The sequence below is a fragment of the Rhea americana genome, unplaced genomic scaffold (genome assembly GCF_003343005.1).
Source record: "Rhea americana isolate MKP2758 unplaced genomic scaffold, rheAme1 scaffold_1, whole genome shotgun sequence".
Lineage (NCBI taxonomy): Eukaryota > Metazoa > Chordata > Aves > Rheiformes > Rheidae > Rhea > Rhea americana.
The window spans coordinates 13,533,080-13,545,168 of record NW_028185038.1 but is presented as its reverse complement, the minus strand read 5'-3'; the positions used below and the strand labels follow the sequence as shown (position 1 = coordinate 13,545,168).

Sequence of the window (12,089 nt, the reverse complement as noted above, 5' to 3'; positions counted from 1 at the left end):
GAGGGAATTGGGTTAGCCTGCGTTCTTACAGGAAAGACGCTGCTGGGRGCAGAAGACCTTCCACTTTCCATCTTCACGGAGAGGTTAGGGTGCTTACAACTGCCAGGTATGAGGTCCTGACATGCAATTAAGCATATTAATTAGCTTGAACCTTGAAACTTTTAGAGAAATTGGCATTTGCTGATAAAGGCACTGYGTTTTCTTTCTGAATGAGTCTATATGTTCTTTAATTGGCAGTCTCTTCTTAGTGTTTCCTGCATCTTTCTTGCTCTTGAAACAATTGGCTGTAGCTGGTGTAATTCATCGTCTGCCCCTTGGAGTTGTAGTGGTCATCCCTATAAGGTTTGCACAAGTTAAATGTATGCWTCAGAAATGGATTGTAATTGTTTAAGCAGCAAATTGGACAGGCATTGCTCTGAGTAGGTAATAGGCTGTGTGTTTAYACAGATGATTCTTCTCTTAAGAATCATCTTCTTTTCTCTACTGCCGTGCTCTGCAGCCGTCACACACTTGCACTCTGTTTTTGCTCCTGCCCTGGGAACTCAACCGTCTTCGTCCGTCTGACAGAGGAACCGTAGACTGCTAATGCCTCAAGCATGTAATTGTTAAACATTTTGGCCTCAGAGCAGGTTGAAGGAATCTTTTGCTAGTAATCACGGTATCCTGGACTATGAAGCGCTCATGACTGTTTACTTTAGTCAAGATTGTATTTTACGGTGTTGAATAAAAGCACTGACAAGTAGTGTCTAACAAAAAAAAAAAAAGCTTTCTGTTTTGCAGCCAGTTAAAAAAATCACTGTTTCATCTTGTACTTACCTTGCTTGTTCTTTTTCAGGATCAAGCATGAAAATATAGTTGCCCTGGAAGACATATATGAGAGTCCGAACCATTTATATCTGGTCATGCAATTGTAAGTACTAAAGCTAATTAAGTTTAATTGTCAAAATTGTCCAGCGTTCTTGTTCTGGTTTTGTTCTTTAACCAAAACAATGAGCCTCCTTGCTGCAGTCTGCCAAGTCCCTGGCAGGGAGGTAGGATGAGGCTTCAGGTCTGAAGGTGGGCCAGATTGCCATACACTTCGTGAAATTTKGGACTGATGTGTTGTCAAAATGAAAATCAGAGTAAAGACTCAAAAATCATCGTAAAGCGAGTCAAATAGAGTATCCCTTTGGCACAACCAGAGCCCTTCTCCTTCCCCCTTTCTCCCCTCCGAGCCCCCCCAGGGAAGAGTGGGGTGCTGTCACGTGTAGGATGTGCTCTGGGTGACCCGACACTCTCATCGCATTACTGAAAGGTCACCTAGAAGGATGGATGGAAGTGCCAGGAAAGTGCTCATCCTGCTTTTCTTCCTTTTTGAAATCAATTAACAAACACGTGTTGAAGATAGCATTTCCTCTTACCTTCTCTGTTTTCTCCTTCTTTCAATGAAGAGATCACCTGGACCAAGAGCAGAGCAGACAAGGCAGGGCAGAGGGATCAGTCGCAGCTGTGAAGAAGCAGAGGTGCCATAGGGCAGCCTCAAGCATCYGTTATAGGCAGCTCTGAATTAAAACTCCATGGGAAGCCTGAACTCTTGGGTGACCCCTGCAAGTCCCTGGTATGCTGGTAGCATCCAGGCATGGAAGTGGCATTAGCAGCTGTCCTGCTGGGAGTTTGGGAAAAATGTGCTCTGCACATTTTTCACCTGTTTTTGTAGTCCTAATTTTCTGCCTGCAGTGCTACAAAAGAACTTAAGCAGCAATCTCAGGGTTGTACAAATCCAAAAAAAAAAAAAAAAAGGTGAATTATATGTAGTATTAATTTTGTGACCAGCTGATTTACAAATACCTGCTTTTTTTTAACCTCTTCAGAAAAAAATTAACTTTATTCGTATTTATTATTAACTTGTTTGATGTGAAATAATCCTAACTTTTCTAAATTTCTGATGTCCAGCTCACTGGATTATCAAAAATGCAGGTCTGCTATCATAGATGCTGCTGAATATTTATCAGTATAATTTTCTACTTGCTCAGTTCAGTACTTACTGGCAAACTATCCTTTCTGCTATAGTTGTTTTTATACATCCAGGCAGTTGATTTTTCAGGAGTCAAGCATTTAGCTGTTACAAATGGACACAGCTTCACTGAAGCCCGTGGTGGTGAGAAGGTGATTGCTTGTGAGCCTGTGTGCAGGTGGGGATGCAGCTCTGAGCACTTACGGGGCACACTGAGACGTCATGCGTACCCATGCATTGAATCGAACCTGCTGCTGAGCAATACTGATCCTTTTTATCATTCCCATTAAAAGAGAGAGGAAAATTCCTCAGAAGGTGTAAGGTCATTTTACTAGACTACAGGCGCACAAATGCGATGAGGCTGCAGCAGCATAACAAATCACTGCCCACCCMGGGAGCCGGCATGACAAACTCGGTGTGTGTGCACGCTCTTAATCTGCCTCAGCTATGGTGTAAAACACATGAGCTTAAGCTTATTTTCTTAAAGTAGTTTGATGGCATGCCMAGCACACCTCATTGCTGCAAATCAGACAAGGCCATGTGGTCCTTTGTGTAAGGTACGCTAGGGAATAATCTTTCCCTCTCACTCTCTTGGAAGAACRTCAAACTAACCCAAAGTGGAAGGGAGGAGATGGCCAGGTGCTCATCCTAGTGACCATGAACTTTGCACCAAGGATGGTGCAACCTCTGCCATGCCTTTGCCTTCTGAGTTTGCATCAATGGTTGGGAGTTGGATCTGCAACTCCACAAAGTTGAGAAGACTCAAAATTGATTCAAGACATCTTGCTGTTTCCATCTGTGAGAATAATCTCTAGTTTCCTAGGTAACATCAACTTGTTGCTACAATAGCTCAGGAGCGCTGCACGGTGTGAGGTATCTTACTTGTTTACATTGCTGCCCTATTTATTATTAGATTCCGTGTGGGTTTTTTAGCTTCTGATTTTCGTGTGTCCTCTCTCTTCTCAAGAGTGGGGTTTTGACTGGGAGGGAGTGGGGAATTTGAAGGTGGGGTTTGRTATGATTTAGAAGTGCTTATGGTCAAGCATGGTCTGGGAAACAGCATTTAGATAAAAAGGATAAGAGGTAATATTTGGGCCCTTTGTGAAAATAAAGATTAGTATCATTAGCACAGCAAATCTCAGATTTGTTTGCCATTCTCCTTTGACTCATCGCTTGCTAAATGGGTATTAACTAATGTTTAYCAAAGGAGCACTTTTGTTGCAGCATTTTCACTGTCAGTTGTTAGACACTCCTTGCAATTTTGTGGAAAATCCATGCGGCGATCTGTGAGCATCTCACAGCTCACTGTCCGTAAGGCTTTTCGAAGTACCCCAACCCTCCCTGTGTTGCCCTCAGGTACATATACTTTTGCTTTGACATGCTTATTAGCAGGCCAGCTTAAAGGATAAATACTGCACCTTAGTTTGACCTGTCAAAGATATGGGCAAGCACAGGTGGCAATGTCTAAGAGTTTTAGGAGGGGAAGGGAGGAGGTGGTTGTCCATACCTGCTTGATACTTAATTTCTTCTTGCAAGTCCCTCTGGGAGCTCTTCCCAGGGTTATGCAGCTGCTGGTGAATCTTGACAGGTTCATGTGCAAATGCGACCTCTTGCTTTGGTTTCAGCCCCTTACTTTTACGTACATTTTATGAGTGATCATAAAACTGTTCAAGCTGCCACAATCCTCTTGATTGAAGATAGACCATTAAGTTCAGTTTGGAGATCTCCAAATTTGACAATTCAGAATTGTGTGCTGTCTCAAAGCATCAGCCGGTTACTTAGAAATGCTGGACCGTTTCTTTCTTAGTTCATTTTTTACAAAATATAGGCTATTTCAACACAATGATTTTAAGTTTGGCAAGGTTATGCACAACTCCAAGCAGTCGTTTGAGGGGAGATACTGCTCAGCTTTTATACAAGGTGGAGTTACCAGCGCAGCTGCAAAGCAACTATGGGTGTAGAATAGTTACTGCCTCTGCTCTGGTGATTCAGCTAAAATTTTACAGACACTATAGAAAAGCACTGTAGAGCGCTTAGGTTGAATTTTATTGTATTTCCATTATGATGATGTGCTTTCAAGCCAAGAAATCCACTGCTCTGTTCCTAATGTTGATTTCATGCCGTAACATTAAGATCTGCACAGCCAGTAACCTGCTGAGAATGAAGACAAACATTAATATACTCAGAAGGTTTCATTCCTTTTGGATGCTGAGTGAGATTTCCCAAGAGGAAGACAAGGGAAAATAAAGCACTYTCAGAAATGAAAGTTTTATTGAGCTATGTCTTGGTATGATAGTAGACTTCGCTAGTGAATACGTAGAGGACTTTTGGTTGCTGATGTCCTGTGAAGTAGGTTGGGGCCACATTAGTAGGATTCAGCATACCCTCCCTCTCTTCCAAGCTGTCTGTGTTACTTCATTTTGTCAGTATATGGAAATACCCTGACAACCTGTTGTGGTTAGTATTGCCAGATAGTATTATTTCACCGGTATAAGCTGCATCTTTGAATACTGATGACTCTTTTATTGCCTGCTGGAAAATCATGCTTAAAAATGGATTTTCGTAAACATATATTTTCTAAGTAGTAGAGGACTGTTTATAAATGCTGTTTCTGTGTATGCTAGCTGCACAGGCCAGAACCGATTCTCCAAGTTAGACTCTTACTTCACCCATATTGTTTACCTGCATTGAAGCATGAAGCGGTGAAGTCTGATCTCCTGTAGATTTGTGCCTAAGCAGCATTAATCCAAGATCCGTGCACACATTCCTGCGTGCTCCTCTGTGCATCTGCTGAGACATGTTGCTCACTCCCTGCTCTGGAGCTGTGTGCTCAGAGCGAATATGGGGCCAAGTTAAAAATCAATGAAAACCTTAATTGCATTTTTCTCCTTTATTCAGCCACTGGGTTTTTTTAAACACGTAGAAACTTAATATCCTTGATATCACTACTCTTCTGTCAACTTTGGTTGAAGTTAGCCTGAGGTGTCAGAAGTTACTCGGGACTGACAACCAGGGATAGATAGTCAGTGTGACCACATGTGCCTCACTTCCTTTAGAAAACAAGCTAAAAAATAGGTCTAAAAAACACCTCCAAAGGTTATGGGATTCATCTGCCTATCCCAGGGCAGGCTATGCTGCCTGTCGCAGCCCATCAGCCATAGCAGATGTCTTTCCAACCTGTTCCTAAAAATCTCCAGCGACTGAGATTTCATATGTTCCCTGGCAGGCCACACCAGTGCTTCGTGTCCTTATTGGTAGAGAGCACTTCCTAATAACTAAACCTTCCAGGCTGCAATTTAAACCTGCTGTCTTGGGAAGTTTTCTCATTTCTCTAATTCCTCCTGAAGGTAGCAAGACTGTTCAAAGGTAAGGATTACCAGCTTGGACTTGGGAAAGCACGTGTCTAGGCTAAGTAGCGATCTGATTTAAACACTCTCCTCCTAGTTTCTCTGTACATTTYTTTCCTGTTGAAAATAGCACCATGTGCAGTGAAATACCCTCTCCRATTAACATCAGGGGCTCTCAGAGCATGGTCCGGTGAAGAGCTGCAGAGCTGGAGCCGAGTTCTGACACCATTCAAAAGTGTGCTACAGGGGTGTTCAGTAGGACTACAGACTTTGAGCTGCAATGAAAGGGAGATGTGTGAGCGAGGGCCTGATCCTGAGTTCTTCAGCATCTGCTTAGAAGAGAGTGAAAGACCTACCACCAGTCTGGTATAGATTTCCAGCTMTTTGGGGAGCTCTGCTGCAATGAGCGGGTCTGATCCTCTCCGYAGGAGAGCTGTTTTACCCAGATCCTGTCAATTTGTGTTTCTCATTCTCCAAAGAAACCAGAGTATATGCCTTAGATGAGGTTATCTGAGGTTTCAATATCTCTGCTCCATTTCTCCAAGCAAGCTCCATTTCTTTGAGGGTTAGCCAACCTTGAAATGGTTCTCTCTACCTTTCCAAAAAAAACAGACGTATGTGCCCTTCCCCAGAGGAAAAATGGCAGGGATCTGGAACTGCAAAACTGAGCCTAACACCCTGACCTTTGGGGGTTTTCCAGTTTGGCGTCTTAACTATACTTAATTATTAGGATTTGCATCACAGCAAAGCTGAGATGACGGGGGCTCCTTCCTGTTGGGTGTAAGACTCACGCACAAAGAGGAGATCCCTGCCAATAAAACTTACAGACTCYGAGTTTTCACTGACATGTTTCTGCTGTTTATTAGCTTTCCTGCGCCATACATGGGCTTATTATAATCTTATAAAGGCTTGGGTGAGCAACTGAAACAGGCATGTACCTGCCTGCGGTAAAATCTGCGGAAGTTTTTGTTATTATTGGAAGCTATACCAACTGCCATTCTGCCTTTCACCTGTATATTCTGAATATAAGTGAACCCGAGGTAGAAAGCAGAGCACTAAGCAGTGATTAAGTGCTGAATTCCTTTTGTTTTTTGAATGCCCGATGCATGAGCGCGTTTCAAGAGCAGCGGAGCATGGACTGCATTTGAAAGTGACGTTTAAATTAAAATATTCAGCCTCCAAGAAAAACAGCAAACAATTGAGGGAAGTGCCTCGTTTGCCAGTATCCTTAAGAAGTCTAGCAAGGACACACTATGTTATGAAACAGCAACACGCATGCCAAGCATCTATCACATCAGGCTGCTAATTAAAGCAAAACCCAGATATACTGCAGCACATTTCTTATACGAAATGTATTCATATACTTGTTTTCCATGCCTGTGAAGCGTTATGCAAAAGACAGAAGGAGATATCCCACCATTCACAACAGGATTTGTATGAACAATGAAAGCAAGCTGAATTCCTTAACAGCAGAAAATACGTATTTCCACACATCCAAGAGAAGCTCCTCAACATTGCCTTTTTCTGTGAATAGCATGAATATTGTCATTATGGTAACAGAAAGAACAACACTAAGTATGGGCAACAYGGAAGTTGATGACTCCAAGCCAGGGCATTTGGTAGTCAGTTCATGCACAGTACAGGACAGTTCAGCTGCACCTCCGTAGGCTCTGCTCTTCTTTATTTCAGACTCTCCTGACTCTGACAAGATGTCTCAAGAGGACCAAGCAGAATTAATGCCTGGCACCCATTGAAAGTACGTTGAGTCTACGTGGAGAGTCTTGGATCCCATGCTGCCAGCACCTCAGCGTGCTGTTTGGAAATAAGATGTGTGATAGATTTATGCAGCAGTCTGTACTCTTAGGGTTTGTTGGCAAGGGCCCTTTGCTGCGAGGACAGGGGAAGGCCTGCTTCCAATTTCTGGTCAAGCAAATATTCATGAATTTTATGTTAATCAGTCACTGGATAAATTGTGCACTTTTTTCCCAGAGCAAGTCCAGTCTTAACATTTCAGGTATAATGAAGCAGCTTTCAGTTAAGCATCCTTGGCACCCTGTCTCTTGYCATCACTCATTACAAAGACCCCAGTGCTTGCTAGGGAGACCAGTGTATCTTAGTCTCTCCTTGGCAGAGGAGGGAAACTGAATGCTTTTCTCTTACTTCCTAGCTGAGGGAGCTAGGCAACCTGCTACCATTTCTTAGAGGCCAGGTCTGTTAAGTGTGCTCTGAAATAGCATACGTAAAGGATAGGCAAGGATCCTTTCTGGGCTTCCAGCCCAGCTGCTCAACACCAGGAAGGCCGATGCACATCTAGGCATATCAAGAAAGGGACTRTCAGGGGCCAAGGGACCTTTGCTTGAACATGGACACCAGCTCAGTAGAGATGTAGAGACKCTGGTTAGGCAAGACTTCATTTCTTTACAGTTTATGCAGATAAATAGCAGTGATTTTTGAAAAAAAAAAGAACATTTGGAAGGCAGTGGAATGAGAAATGGCTCTGGTTATGTCCTGTGGTTGACAGAAGGCTTTTGCTGCTTCTAGAGACAAGAGTAGGTTTGGAGTTTTTTGAACTGAGGGGAGGTTGCTATACAAGGCACAGCTCTCCAGGGATGGATCCAGCTGGTGAATGTGGAAGATGAAGTGGGACAGCAGCAACAAGGTTGAGAATGTGTAACACAACTAGGAGCATCAGACAGTGAGATGGGAGAAGTGCTCAGAGAAATGACTCCTGGGTGTGTCATAGCCTTTGACATGGACATATTGCAGAAGTGGGCCCAAACTGCAATGTTGGGATGTTAGACTTTGAAATCTCCCTCATCATTTGGGCATGCAACAAATAATACAGGTTTGGGTTCCAACCTGTATCAACCTGTATTAATGTAGTTGGCGCAYGGTCTATCAGTATAGCTTAAAAAAGGGTGTTGCTGAAAACCTGTGCCTTATCAAAGTTTTCAAAGGCATATTGATTGAGCAACACAACTGAAATCCCATCTTGAGATAGCTCTCTTAAAGGGCTAAGGGAATTAATCTCAGTATAGCTCAATATTTCCCACTAGAGCTTTGTCAGGCACTGCTAAGATAATAAACTGATCCCTGGCAGCACGCCCCTGGGAAATCGAGGGTAGTTATTAATCCAGGATCAGTTTCATGTCCTTTTGTTTTGGCAAGAAAAAATATTTAGTCAGTTAAGTTCTGCTGCTAAGCATTCAGTATGAAGGAGTATCTCTCCTTTTCCTTGCCAGTGGTTGAGAGGTTTTAAGCAGCCTAGGAGAGATTAAAATCAGGGCAGGGGTGAAGGCATGGGCAGATCTTTTGGTAATAGCTTAGTAGACCACAGAGCAGTCTCCAAGATGACTTTTAGACACCTATAATTGTGTGGTTTGTATGTGATCCTGAAAGTGTGGAATGTACTCATCAGACAGTCCAACTGCTCTTAGCTCTTTGGTCTTGCTTGCATTCCGCTCTGTCAGGACCACTCTGAGGCCAGGAGCACCAAACTCCTTTTGCCCTCAATAGTTGTCAGGCAAGCTGCCTGGAGGAAGCCTCTTCAGCAGGAGCAGTTTAAGTTGAGAAGGGCCAAGATGATGCTCCCRAGTGCCTGTCCAGCTGAAATGACATATAGGCCATGGACTGTAGAAGACATTGCTGTGTTATGGAGCTCTCGTAGGCTCTCTCCCCTRCTTTGCTCATCACTGTGGCTCTTAGTCCGTATGTGACCCTAAGGACTTGTCTTCAATGTCCCAATGTCTTAACCCTKTTTCTGAGGGCCACCATGTGCTTCATAGTGTTAGTGCTGCACTTTTTATAGCTCCTACTTCCCATGTCCCCTCCAAACACTGCACCTTCTCCTAGAAAAGGCACTGAACAATGGCCATATTGCTGCCTTGTATTGTTTAGTGTCTAAGGACCTCAGCCCTTGCTAGGAGCAGGCCATTTTAGAGTCCAGGTACRTCAGTCCAACCTTCCTACAAGATTTGTGAGAGTCTTCCTCATCTTGGGGCATATCAATGACTTTCTCATGGTGGTTTGCAGAACTGCTTATAGGCAGTCACCTTCAGGAGGCATGGACAATGTCAATGTATGTGCTGCTAAACTTGAACTCATTATCATCAGCTTAATCTGAAGTGTCCCATATGGACTGTGATGCAATATCAAGGCAACACTGTGAAATTTAGGATTTTGAGTCAAGGAGCTGTGCTAGATCTGGTGTGGATTGATCTTTTTCTCTGCAAATAAAGAGATAATGGAGAAACATTTCCACATTTTTATTGAACAGACAGTATTACAATGTTGTTTACTTTTACAAAAATGTAAACAGTTTAGATGAAAATGGATTTTTTTCTTTGGGTATCTACTGCGGCAAAGCTGCTGTTGTCAATAAAGAAAACAAGAGGTTTGACCAAAACTCCAAATAAACCTTGTTCTAGCATATTATTCATAAAAGTTAAAGAAAGATTTGGAGGGCTCATAAATCAGATAAACACAGGTGAATATTTTATGGTATTGATAGGAATGAAACCTATGTCTAGAGACTAGCCGAACAGGGGGACYGCAAACCTTCATTGACGTAATATCCAGCCTCTAGCAAGGACCAGTACCAAATTTGTAATGCAGGAGTATGTGACTTGATTTTTAATTTTACTGCAATACCAAAATTTTGACAGAATCGCCTTGAATTTCTCTCTCTAGCCCACCAGTAGTTCCCATGCCAAGCTCCCAATTAGAGCTCCCTGTCATAGCTGGTGCAGGGGCGTATGTACCAGTATTGTATAGCTTGGTCACTGCTTGGAGGCAGGCGTGTGATTCATGGGGCAGCAATATGTATCTGCCAGGAATCCTGTATAATATCACAGCTTCCCTAAGAGCAGGAATGAGACCTTCCTACTCGAACAGCAGGCCCCTGGCTATTTAGAGCCCTAACAATTTTTGCTCCATTTTTTTGTTTTTGGATAATCATCTCATTCCTTTTCATGCCTTGCCCACAAGTTTCATAGCTGATTACGTGATGTTCACGTAGGAATTGAATTAGTCTTCTGCATTTAGTTCTCTGTGTACCTGGCAATTTGCATGGTGGTACACTTACTGCCTGCACTAAAATCAATTAAATAGCTAGCATTCRCTTCAGGAGGAAGTGGCTTTGCAGCAAGATGGATAATAAATGTTAAATCCATATATGCCACAGTATGAGAATTCATTATGATATGGTAGGATCCCTCTGGGGCACTACATAGAGGCATTTTGATTAAGTAGTTACACTCATTTAAACGGAAAAGGACTTTCATAACAACCTGGAAAGCTTTAAAGTGAAATAATGTGGCACTGAAGCAAAATCCAAAATTAAAGTTGGAATTCATGAGTCTATTCTTTTACATGGTGACACCTTTATTAAAAGGTGTTTTTCCCTGTGAGTTTCCTTCTGGAGGAAGGTTATAAAGATGGTAACTAAGAGTACAGCAGCAGGCTCACAAGCGTTGCTTGTCAGGATGTACCAGAACACATCTACATGGTTTTGTGGCAAAAAAATATACTCCATTTTCAAGCTACTCATACCTCAGTTCCAATCTCTATTCTAGTTAATACAGTCAGGTATGTTGTTCTGTTAAAAAGTCTGCAAGTGGGTTCAAAATTGTGTTAGGCTAACTTGCAGTTATATTTTTATTATATTATCAAGAGGCTCTGTGTAAAACTTCAGAAGAAGCCATTAAGCCATATGGTGAAGAAGCATTTTATCCTCCTATACGAAAGTGTCTTATATTCATGTTGAAAGAAAAGATTCCTCACTTTACATCTTGTCTAGAGCCTGTCCAAAAGGCTCTACGTAGGCAGAATATTTCTAAAGCTAGGGAGATTCATCTACTTTTGTGTGGCTGAGTTTGGGCCAGGATTTTGTACAACCTAGAATTTTTAATGGGAATACAGATTCCTGCTTAAAATCCTGTTTTATTTTCCTTTTGTAGTGCTGTGGTTACCTCTTACGAAAACTATTTTCACAGAACTGCAGAAGTTTTTGTCGTAATTTTCTGCTTTAAATATTGTCCCTGGAAAATTACACAATGGGAAAAAAATCCAATTTTTTCTTTTCTAAAACAGTGGTTAGGTCTACTATGGCCAAACTTCTACTTCTTTAAGTCTTTTATAGAGGAAGAAAATAGTGCTGATGATAAAGCCTTTCTTTGATGCATTTATAGAACATGTGCTCATTTGTTCTGATTCATACCACATGGTTATATTTTACCCTGTATAGGCCATTCTTCCTAAACTGGAGGAAAAGTGTGTTCAGAGATGCAAATCCTTATGTCCTTTTTTCCCTCTTCACCGAGACAAAATTCTCGTTTGGGGCTGGGTGATCCTGCCTTAGCTGAAAAACATTTCTGTATCAGTGGACTGAAAATACAGCAGAGGAGTTTGGTGTTTATGCGGTCTGATTATTCGGTTACTTAGTAGCATTTAACTACCCTGTAATTCTTCTTCTTCTTCTTCTTCTTTTTTTTTTTTGGTCCGTGATTGATGATACTCTAAGGAACACTGACATTCTTGGGTGAGAGGTAGCAGAATCTTTAAATGTCCATTTGTCCCAGCAGACAGAAGATAGCTTTTCCAAAGATTAAAAAYCTGTGTAAGCACAGAGAGAGGCAATGTTCCTAAAAACTGCTCTTTGAGTTCTTACGTTAAGAACCAGTGAGCAAATTAACATCCAGCCAGCTCTTTGTCTTCGGGGGTTTTGCCATTAAACCTCTCGGGCAGCTCAA

The 12,089-nt window shown here is 42.2% G+C and overlaps 1 protein-coding gene across 1 annotated transcript in view; it reads left to right on the top strand.

The window, feature by feature from the left end:
• The window catches only part of CAMK1D (calcium/calmodulin dependent protein kinase ID), a 224,173-nt gene that overhangs the window by 131,818 nt on the left and 80,266 nt on the right, over positions 1-12,089 (top strand). Inside the window, exon 3 of the mRNA XM_085299347.1 lies at positions 836-910. Coding sequence (XP_085155473.1) covers positions 836-910 — 75 coding nt within the window. The remainder of the gene's footprint in view (positions 1-835; positions 911-12,089) is intronic.